At 30.8% G+C, this 12,128-nt stretch overlaps 1 protein-coding gene across 2 annotated transcripts in view; it reads left to right on the forward strand.

Annotated features, from left to right (window-relative positions):
- The first annotated feature begins 937 nt into the window (after positions 1–937).
- Positions 938–12,128, forward strand: part of LOC111632036 (amphiphysin-like) — a 59,907-nt gene continuing 48,716 nt past the window's right edge. Inside the window, exon 1 of one of the 2 annotated variants that reach the window (XM_023376392.1) lies at positions 938–1,247. In XM_023376392.1, the coding sequence (XP_023232160.1) occupies positions 1,179–1,247 (69 nt within the window). In that variant the 5' untranslated portion in view covers positions 938–1,178. Of the gene's footprint in view, positions 1,248–2,718; positions 3,297–12,128 lie in introns of those variants that run through there. The other variant, XM_023376391.1, reaches the window with a different exon arrangement.

A 12,128-nucleotide genomic window follows, 5' to 3' on the forward strand; every position in this document is an offset into this window, starting at 1 on the left:
TTAAAGAGTGAATATAGTGCCACCAGCGTATATATATATATATACATACATTTTATTATGTAGTATATTTACTTCCGTCTTCCTTATATGCATAGGTTGAGAGCTTCGTCTGTCTAATTTTTAATTTCTTTCTTCGTTAGATGTTAGACGTGTACCGCGCTTTTAAATTAATTAATTAATTAATTAACGACGAATAAATACTAACATTGTTATTTAAATTAAATGCAATTAAAATTAAAAATTTAATAGTTTTACTTCCTTGAAAAATTTTAGAGGAAATGATAGATTTAAATTTTATTTTAAATATTGTATTAATCGTTATATAAAAATTTTTTAAATTATTTGTTAAATTATAAATATTAAATAAGTTTAAGTAACGTTTAAGACGTAGAACTTAAAAATACATCTTAAAGGTATTTTTATATGTTCAAAAGAAATGTTTCTTACTTCCGTCAGAAAATATAGAAACAATCATTTCAGGCGAACGAAACGTTCAACCGTGAAAATCTTAATTCAAGCGTTCAGCAAGATGCTGTCACTTCGATAATTCTCTCGTTATCCATCAAAACTAAAAATTATATCTTTTTAAATAACTTAATATTAATATTATATTTTAATAAACATTTTTTAATGTTCATAGTTCGTTAATTTTGAAAATAATACGTTTATATATACATAAATTATCTGAAATACGCATTAGATAATGAAAATAGAAGAAATGTTTTGTTCAAAATATATAATATTTCAAGAAAAGACAAATAAGGTACAAAAATTTCTTATTAATTATGAATTTCTATTAAATTCAAAAATAATTAAGCTATGAATAGATTTAGAATTTATTTCTTCTAAAATTAAATTAATTTTTTTTATTATAAAATTTTAAAGTAATAAATGTCAAGAATTCAGTCTTTCCCAGTAAAAAAAAATAACAAACGCATTTCTTTAAATATCTATAAATTTAGCCAATTATATAAAATGTAGGACAAAACAACTGTATTCTGTATTCTTCAGTACCAAGTAGTGTAAAGAATCGGCAAACATTTATTAAGGAGCAGAAGTCATTATTAGCAGTCAACTGAAAAGGAAACCGAAACACACCCATCCGAAGACGTGGCCGCTAGAGGGACAAGTTTTTCCCCCCTCTCCGCCTTGTTTGCGGAGTGAAGTTGTTTGAGAAGATGGCGGAAGGTAAACAGCGTTCGTTAGCTGGGGTCGTACAAAAACAATCGAGGAGAGCGAGAGAAAAGGTAAGCGTACTTATCTTTTCTTTTGAGTAAAAAGAAAATAGTCTGAAAATGTCTTTATTTCGTAACTGTCCGATTTATATTATTTCGATATATAATAGCTGGATATTTAAACTGTAAGCGTAGGTTATACATTGGTAGGCGAGTTGTTTGGTTGGTTATTTTGGCTTTATTTGGTTTTAAATTAGCTTCCTATATTCATTTCTTTAAAAAATTTCTTCCGTGTGCAATACGAATTGTTATATTTACATCATTATACAGTCCTATAGAAAATAATAATGAAGTTGATATAGAGTCGTGGTTCAAAATGAAATCAATCAATTTCTCACGTGTTTATTGAATTAAAAAATTAATCAATTTCAATATTTTTAAAAGACTTCTTGAGCGATGATTAATATTTGAAGTATTTTTCTATTTTCATTTCACTGTGCTGTATTTAATATTAGCGTAACTGTCAACGTTTATAACCGGAACTTCAATCAATATATTTTAGTTTCTTCTTATCTATTTTAAGATTAATAACAAGAGTGTTTATTGTCGTTAAAGATATAAATTACGTTAATAATTACGCTAACAATATTTTAAACGTTCCGGCAGAAAAATATTTAGAGAATTGTACTTGATAATTTATTAATATTTTTGTTTAATCTCGCTAATAAATGTTATAACGTGTCGATATTTACACGAGATTCTTAGTAAATTCTTAAAAGATGTAAAAAAAAACGAATGGAATTTAAGATTTTTATCACGTGTCTTGCTGAGAAATAAATATCAAGGTCAATAATAAAGTTACAGTTTTTTCCTTCGGCAATTCAATTTTCTTAATTTATCTAAAATTTAAAATTTTTGAATAATTCTATCTGTTTATAATAATTCTTTGGTTATAAGAGAACAATTATATGTATGTATGTTTGAATTTTCAGAAGTTAATATTTTTAGATTTTTATAAAATAATCTATGCAAAACAACTATATTTTGTTTAAAAAATTCAAGTTTACTGCTGTTTTATTAGATAAATACTGAAAAACAACTGATAAATACATGAGAGACTTTTGTTTTAAATTTTAGTGATTGTCTGTGTCATGTTTTGACATTGGTCTATACATGATACATACATCTGGTAGACTTACTTGCATTTATTGTCTATTTGTGGAATAAGAAAATGAACATCCAATCATCAAATTTCTGATAAGATTAAATTTCATTAAAAATTAATTTTTTTATTGGTTTTTTTCTATAAAACTTTTTATTTATTTTTAAGAAAAATTTGTATATGTTCTGTAACGTTAGATAGAAAAATAAGCAGAAGATTTTCACATATTCAACAATATTCATATATATTTTGCAATACTCTGTAGAAAAATATGATAAAAAATTTACATATATTCCATAAAAAGTGAGTCTGTACTTATATTTAGAAACAAATGGTTAAGAAATTTGCACATTTNATGTAGAAAGTTTAATATTTGTCATAAATTAAATCTCATAGAAAGTTCTACCAAAAGTTTATCTTTCTTTTTTGCAAATACAATAAACCCTCAATTTAACAGACTTTGGATTAATAATGGACAAAAAGTTCCGTCCAATGGGAAAAATTTAAAACCTTTTTATTTGCAAATAGAATAATAGGCATTTAAAGGTTGGATTAAAGAGTGAATATAGTAATATAATAGTAATAATATAGTGTACTCAGTGTACACTATATTATTATTTTATTTGCACTTTGACATCATAATAACATTTAACATATCTTGCACATTTTAAGTTTGTTATTGATATACATTTTTAAAACACATATGATGTAACAGACTTTTGGCAATGGTGGATCCCCTTTTTCCAATTAGTCCATTAAATCAAGGGTTTACTGTAATTTACAAATAAAGTTCTTTCTTGTGTTAGGGTTATGTGTTGCTAGATGTAAAATTTAAAACAGAAATCCAGTTTTCTTAATTTTTCATATTTAATTTTCTTTATCACAGTATGTGCTTGTTACCATCTAGGTATATGGAACCAAAACAGTGTTGGACTAAGGAGATTGTTGAATTATTGGAAGTAAGATAAATTTGATAATTTAATTATTCAGAAAAAAACATTTGTTTATTTGCATGAGTAGTCCACTTTAATACAATGTATTAAGTTGGACTATTCATGCAAAACACCTGGGTGCACTACCAAGACTACTGATCAAAACACATGGATGCACTGCCATTGCCAGTAATCAATGTTGCAAAGTTGATGGATTCCAACTAAATTTAGTGAGAAATTGAAGTGACCATGGAAAATTTAGTGGGAGGTACAGTATTTTTGGTGGGAAAATTTGGGGACTAATTTTTATATTTATACAGTATTGTGTTATAAGATACTGTGCTTTTTTTAGTAACCTAAGATGACAAGCCTAGCATTTTTTATTATGACTAAACTTGAGTGTTTAAGCTTGGGCTCAGTATTGTGTCATGTTAGTGGGAAGGTGTTCAAGTTTAGTGGAAACTGGAAGTTGAACTTGTGGGAAGCTTGTCAATGACTTCACAACAGTACTGTTAATATCCCTGAATGACTAATGTTAGATTACTGGATGTATCAAACTAGCAGTCAGATTACCGAGATTGTACTGTATTTGGAAAAAAATCTTACATTGTTTTAAAAGCTGATAAATTGATCCATATAAAAAGTCAATAAATGTTGTTATTTTATTTCTCTAGATGTAATTATAATAGGTACTTAGAAGAAAACATTGTTCATATATAAATAATAAAGTAACTATTGAGCCATTGCTATCACATTATGAAATTGAACTTTCGCATAGAAAATATGTGGGATATTCAATAAGTAAATTTCTGTAAATTGAGACAAATTTACTTAAAGTGCCAATGTTAACATTATCTTACACTTTCCTCTATAGATATTGCTTATCAGTTAGATTTGATTTCATGCATATGTGCTAGTGTCTCAAACATGAAGCAAAAAAAGCTTAGCCAGCCCATCTCAATATTCAAATGGTAAGCATTTGAGTGTTATCCCATGACTGCAAATATTGATGTCAAAACAGAGAACTTAGATAAATTCATTGAAGAAGATAGCCAGATTATGGTATGAGATATCACTGAAGTAATATGTTTCAATTGGCTCTGTTCATTCAATCATCCATGTCACTTTGGACTACTATCAAGTTTTGGCCTTTTGGTTTCCTGATTACCATTCTAAGCCAATGGATTACAGTCTTGAATATCTGATATGGTACCAAAAAGATAGAAATGATTTCTCCATTCTCTACTGTGTTGTAACATGTGATTAGAACAGAACACTCCTTTAGCCAGGAATAAATTATTTGGGAGCTAGATGGGCATGCTGAATAACTGTAACTGTTATTTCTCTTTTTCAATTTAGGCCTATTAGATACAGATTCAGATTCATTTTATTAATAAAATACTGAGTTACAGTACATACCTGGTGCCATAGACATATAACCAGGTGCAGACAAGAACATATTGGCATTATTACAGATCATTAACATTAGAGGCTACAGTAACATTACATGTGTAGTATATACAAAAGATGGGGATAAAATAACAAGTTGTATGATACAGAAAACATATGCATTAAAATATTATACAGCAGAGAATCACAAAATACAGAATGTAAATAACAAAATACAATACATTATAGAATAATAATGCAGACAAAGTATAATACAGTGGAACCCCGTTTAACGAACGTCCTGGTTAACGACCAAATCGGTTAACGAACTTTTATTTTGCAAAAATTTTGTCTCGGATAACGAACTTAACGGCTTTTTGTGTCAAATTTGTAAGCTTGCCAACTTTTAGGGAAAATCAGTTAATCGTGTGTTGGTGATGGTCTAGGATCCATTCGTACGTTGGTGGTGGCGGAGGAGACAAAGATGACAAGTATTTTACAGTGAAAATCGTTTATTAGAACGGGAAGATGCTTACATATTTGAGGTAATTGGAAATGGCTTATCTACAGTATTTTCTCTCGGCACTGAGGAGTGGCGTATCGCTGGGCCTACGATAGTGCAAGCTGATCAGTCGTAGCCCCAGAGCGGACGAGATGGGTTCGCTTGGTCACAGAAGCGATGGTAGGTGACAGAGCTGCAATGACTGGAGCGGTCCGCGAGACAACACAAATTTTAGTGGGCACGACTTCAGGCTTAATCCAGATGAAGACGACACAGATTAATCGCCATAGAATTTTTACGGAAACTGCATTTTGACCTTGAGATTCGGGGTTTTTGTAGTATTTCTTCCTTGAATCTCATCTTACGATTAGTCCTGCATCCCATTCCTCGCTTTCCGATAGTTTTCTTCTTTGTCTCCTGGTGAAAACCGAAACTAGATCAGGTCACGAGAAAGGTTTGTTCCGAGGCGTTTATTTGACACCTGTTTGTCGACTCTGATCATAGATTGTTGATAAACCTATAAGCCTTTCGCTCATAATTTAGCCTATTGTTTCTGCTATCTGTCATTTTAGAACTTTAACGACTGTGTGTGATGTTTTTATACCGTCAAATCTTTCCCCTTTTCCGAAAATTTAACCTAGATCGATTGTTTATGAGCATGTTTTCCTATATTTTCATTAAAGAAAACCCATTTTACAAATAAAATTACAAAAATACTGACGTCTAGAACGGATTAATTGTATTTGCACTAATTTCTATGGGAAAAATTGCTTCGGTTAACGAACGGACTCGTGGAATGGATTATGTTCGTTAACCGGGGTTCCACTGTACAATATTTCAATCCAAGTATAAAAAAAACAGTAGTTTATGTTTACATGATGAAAGTAAATGTATATATTATATGAGTATACAGAATAAGGGTATTGCCAACTAAGCTGAGGGGACTTAGCCACTCATAGCTATGGTAGCTATGGCTCTGGAGCTGAATGTATTATTATACCTCTGAATCAAGAAGTCATCTATAAAATGAAAACATTTGAGATCTCCAAGGACAAAAAGTTTAAATCTACTTAATCTGTGGAAAAAACCTTGGTGATTGTTTTCTGGAACTGTGCAGATATATTTGTTGGTTTTGGAAGGCGAATCAATGATAAATACTGTTTATTATTGTGAGACTTTGACTCACGAGGAACCTGGCAACCTGTAATCACTGATTTCAATGAAGTTTTGTGAGTGTTGTATTCACTTATGTTATACCTAAAAACATTACTCACAAAAATTGGATGGGACAAATAACAAAACCAATCTTATTTTCAAACCAGCAAACAATTCTAATGTATATATAAACATTTTTGATCTAACAGTAGGCCTTCATCAGGTTGATGTATTTATATGTTCTATTTTAAGAATGTACAGCAAACCTTGAGTTTTGAATGGCTCACTTTTCAAACAATTTGTTTTATTTTTCTTCTGTTTTGCAGTTAATTGTTTGGAAGACATTTTCCAATTTTTTAAACATACTTTTTTCAATAGTGATCTTGAGCCTTGCTGGTTTTCCATCTTCTGTGTCTTTAAACTTTTTCCAAGTGTAATTTACAGTTCCTAATGACACACCAACACACATTGGAACTTCTCTTTGGTTTTTTTCCCATCTTGTAGCAGCTTTATAATTTTTTTTTTTTTTTTTTTTTAACATTTCACAAGATGTCATTTTTATTAAGTTGGATCCATGCAACAACAAAACAATTGTCACAGCTGTAACATTTATAAATGTTGATTTTTTTTTTTCTGCAACAGTTTAGGTCTGAGAGAATGTTGGCCCCTTCCTGCTCAGAGAGCTCTAAGGGGCCAAGAAGTGTAAAGTGAAAAGTATAATTGTCCTGTGAGGGCTTATAATGTATTTATCTAGTCCCTTTTCAGGGCTCATAATATTTACGTGTTTCTTGGAGTCTATAGTTGTAATTTAATTTTAAATTTTAAAGGCCAAAAAACTGATTATGTATGTTAGTAGATGTTACTAGTTTAGTTATAACCAGTGCTAGATATGTAGCAGAGGTGTTGTATATGTACCATCCAGCTAAGGCTAAAATATTTAGTAAGAAGCATGTTTGGGAAAGGTCTAAAATTTAGTGATGAGTTTTTATATATTAAAATTAAAATTAACAATTATGATGATTTAATAATTCTATATTTTGTGTTGAATAGTTTACAGTTGTATGTGTTGAATTTGAAGTTAATTTAAGGATGGAATTGGGATAATATAATGGCCAAAGCTGGATGGGGTAGGAAAGAAGACTAGGATGATAACCAAAGACAGATAGGATAGATCTAGGGTACTAGTGACCAACATAGCCTAACCTAGTTTTTCTGGCTTGTCCAGAGCCACTGTGGAAAAGAAAGCAGCAGTGGTAAAGCCACAGGTAGTTGGATCCAGCAGATTTAGAATAAATGTTAAAATTTTGAAGTGGGTTACTGGCTTCGTGAACAAGTCAGCAAGACAGTTTAATGCCTACTGGGAGGACTTTAAGGGGGGAGCTTGGGAGATAAGACGTGAAGGAAACCCAGTAAAACTTCACATGTCAAGCTAGGCCAATGTGGCCAGCCGAAGCAAAATTGAATATAAAGAGGCAATTAATAGGGGACCAAATATGGTAGGTGTTGGACTAGACCACCATGTAGAATCAAGTTTAGTAGGGAATTTTATGCCATAGTTTGGAGAGTGGCTTTAACGTTATAAATTTGAAATTTAGTCAGAACGAAGAGTTAGAGCACCTGGCTGAGGACTAACGAAGGGGTCCTACAGGGCCAGATAGAGAGGGAGAGAAACACACAGAAAGGAAAGACTAAAGCAGCAGGGATAGGTGCAGTGGCCAGCTAACGCCAAGCCAAGGAAGGCGCTCACGGGTGGTAAAAGGCCATGGGAGGCAAGATGGAAGCCAGTTGCCGACTGCCGACGGCAACCCCAGAGCAGAACCGCCACTGCCGATCTACCGAGGGATACCGTACCGGGATCAAGGCCACTATCCAGAAAAAGGGAGTGCCTAGCAGTCGAGGAGGCCCACCCAACCAAAGCAACTACTCCGAAAAGCAGGACGAGCGAGTATAAATGTTGATTAATGTTGCAATTATAAAATGAAAAAGAAAAAATCAGCCAAAAACTGTCATTCTAAATTGAAGACAATATAAAAAAAAAGGTTGTAAGTGCCAATTTTTTAATTTTTTTTTCCTTTGATGAAAAAGAATATATGCTCCAATGCTAATGTCAGTAAAAGGGAAAGAAAGTACTACATCTATTAATTTAGTTCGTAGCTTTTATTATAAATAGCATTGAACTGTAAGTTGTGCATATTTTCTTAAATAAGGCTGAATGTGGAAGTACAGATTGCCTCAGCTTAATGTTTACATATTCTTCTTCTTTGTCTTTGCTTGTTCCCATGTTTATTTTTCATCATCTCATCTTTAATTTAATCTTTCTTCTCCACTTCTCTCTATCCAGGGCATCCTCACTCCTCCATCCACTTTCCCAATTCTCTTTCCAACATAGTCCTCATTTCTTCTTTCCCTATGTCCAAACTGTCAAATCTACTTTGACTATTTCTCATATGTAATCATTTCTAATTCAGTTCTTCTTTGCCACATCAAACATCCATCTTAGCATTCTCATGTCCACTGCTTCATCTTTTCCTGGGCTCTTGTAATTGCTCACAACTCAGCACTGTACATCATTGCAGGTCTTACTACAGTTTTGTATAATCTTCCTTTCATTTTGTAGCTAATTTTATCACACAGCACCTTACCCATCTTTCTCCAGTTCAGCCATCCACTCTGAATGCTATGTTGGATTTCTGCACTCATTCCTCCATCACTTGCTACATATGATCAAAGATACTTAAATTTGGAAGTTGTTAACTTTTTACCCTGAAGTTGCATGTAACTCTCATCCCCTCCACCAGATGTCTTATATACTGTCTTTGCTCTGCTGATCTTCATGCCTCTTTCTTCAAGTGCTTTTCTCCATTCCTACAGCTTCTCTACCTTATCTCAGGATGTTTTGCACAGCACAATGTTGTCTGCAAACAGCACACTTCATGTTGCCTTGCTCTTTTACGTCTTCCATCTATACATTCATCACCAAATCAAACAGAAATGGACTAAGGACTGAGCCCAGGTGCAGTCCAACTCTCACAGTGAATCCCATAGTCATACCTACACTACCCGTTACTTGAGTCATTGCTCCCTTATACATTTCCATAACAAGTCTTACATACTTTCTTGGTATTCCTTTTAACCATATATCTATACCTCTGTCTAGACACACTGTTGTACACTTTCTCCAGGTCTATAAATATCTTGTGCAGTTTTGCCTGTATGTCTCTGTATCTTTCCATAGGCTGCATTGCAGCAAAGATTGCATCTGTTGTTCCTCTTCCTGGCATGAAATCAAACTGTTCCTCACCTCTAGCTGTCTCTTGCCTTCCATCCTTCCACACTTCTCTCCCAGATCTTTACTGAGTGTGACATCGATTTAATTCTTTTGTAATTTCCACATTACTGCACATCTTTTCATTTTATAAATTGGCACCAAAATATTTTTCTTTCACTCCATAGCTTTCATCACTTTTTTATTAAGCTATGAAAGCTATGCTATTGTATGGGATCCTATAAAAAGCTATGGCAGCTATGCTAGCTGCCATAGCTTTTTTATAGGATCCCATACAATATCAACACCCTCTTCCATTTAACTTTAATGTTTACATAATATATACTACTATTATTTTAAATGTATTGTAAAAAATTAATTTTGTATTATTATAAATACATTTTGAATTTATCTTTCTATTTTGGATTAAATGAATGTGAAGTCTCCTGAAAGAATTTGTTCAGAAATATAAAGTCAGAGATTTATTATTAAATGAATATTTTAAAATGTAAATCATTTTCATACACAGAAGAAAGAACTGAATTTAGTTTTGAAAGATGAATACAATATTTCAATACCTTGAAATACACATATTTTTGTTTTAAATTTCAATTGAAAAATAAAAGTGAAGTTGAAATTTTTTAAAATTTTAAATCTTTAGAAACTTTATTTTCTTGTATTTTAAAATTTTTTTAAAGGAATAATCATTTTTTTAATTAATTTTTTGTCAAGTACAGACAACTGGTCAGTTAAATTTAATCAGTCTGTAATATTACATCAAAGTTAATTTTTTAAAAGCATTTTAAAATACTTTTAAAAATTATAATTTCCTATAATTTAATTTATTGTTATGATGCCAAATATTTCCAGAATTTTTCTTTAAAACTTATAGTTAAAGAATAAATGTTCTGTACTACTAATTTACTGATTTATTGATTATACTATTCTTAAATTACTTAAACCAAAAATTATCAGTACTTTTCCTCCTCCTAATCTAATCTGAAGATGCTTTGAATATCATTCAAAACATCTTCAGTTTAGATTAAATATGAAAGTTCAAATGCTGAATAAAATTATATTTTTTTTAGTTTAAATATAAAAACGGTCAATTTTTTTATAAACATGTTAAAATAATTTATTTTAAAAAATAAAAAAATAAAGATTTTAACAACAGGAAAGATATAATGTTAACTATGTTAATGTTAAATGAAAAATTTGAACCTGATTGAAGTCAGGGTCATATTTTCATTGTGAGGTGATAAAACAATATTTATAGCACACACTATTTTAATCAAATGAAGAAAGTACCCCAATGTTGATTTTATTGGAAATTGGTGTTATATTTTCTCATAAAATAATTTACTGAAAAGTTTAAAATGAATTATTTTAATGTGTTTATAAAAACATCTTTGGTAATTTTTTTAGTTTAAATTTAAATATGTTTGATCATTTTGTATAGCATTTTGAATTTTTATATTGAATCTAATCATACTTTGAATAATAAAAGGGAGAAATACTAATTAATTTTTGGTTTATTTAAATATATTAAGAAAAAAAATTATTGTGAATCTGTAGTCAGTAGCTCATCCTTATCAGTTCTAGTACCTGTGGTTAATCACAATTCAAAAATATTAAAAAGAAAATTTCACAAATAGATGGCAGAATTATGGGTTTAAAGAACTGCTAAAGCCCTTTCTAAGAAATAAGTGGGGTGAGTATGTTTGTGAGTTTAAATTACAACTCTCTCCCAAGGTGCATTCAAATATTAATACTGAAAGTCAAATGCATGTTCTTAAATAGTCTCATTCATGAAAAACAGAAGGAAATGGTGTGAATGGAGCAGTTACTTTATCATGCATTTATAGAATTTACAAAAAGGTGTGATTCACTATTGCTGTGAACAACTCGCTAAGAACAGCAACATCACCTCTTACAGGGTAAAGATTATGAAGGATGATATAAACAGGAAATTTCAGTGGCTTTGTTATACTGCCAGTCACATTAAAAGATAAAATAAACTATATACTGGATAGTGAATAAGTTAAAAATCACACCTTTATCATAACAATCCAGCAAAAGATTTTTAATACCATAAAAATGTTTTCAGTTGTTTTAAACGATCTTCCTCAGTTACACCAAAATAGAACATTGAAAATCGAACATAAATAAAATTATGGAATAAATATAAAAATCAAACGGAAAAATGCATATGCGGACTAAATATAAATAAAATAAAATAAAATAAAATAAATGATATAAATAAGGCCAAAGCAATGAAAGTGAATAAAATACAAGATGTAAGATGAACTATAGTATTATCCTTTATTATTCTTAATTATTGTGAAATGACCTCCGTGCAGTGGATAACGCATCTGTGTCCCTANATGAAAGTGAATAAAATACAAGATGTAAGATGAACTATAGTATTATCCTTTATTATTCTTAATTATTGTGAAATGACCTCCGTGCAGTGGATAACGCATCTGTGTCCCTATGGTTTATACATCCAGTTCTTATATGCATTTGGAAAATTTCTAATTTCTCAAGA

The sequence above is a fragment of the Centruroides sculpturatus genome, unplaced genomic scaffold (assembly GCF_000671375.1).
Source record: "Centruroides sculpturatus isolate CEXI.00-Female unplaced genomic scaffold, Cexi_2.0 scaffold604, whole genome shotgun sequence".
In the NCBI taxonomy this organism is placed as follows: Eukaryota; Metazoa; Arthropoda; class Arachnida; order Scorpiones; family Buthidae; genus Centruroides; species Centruroides sculpturatus.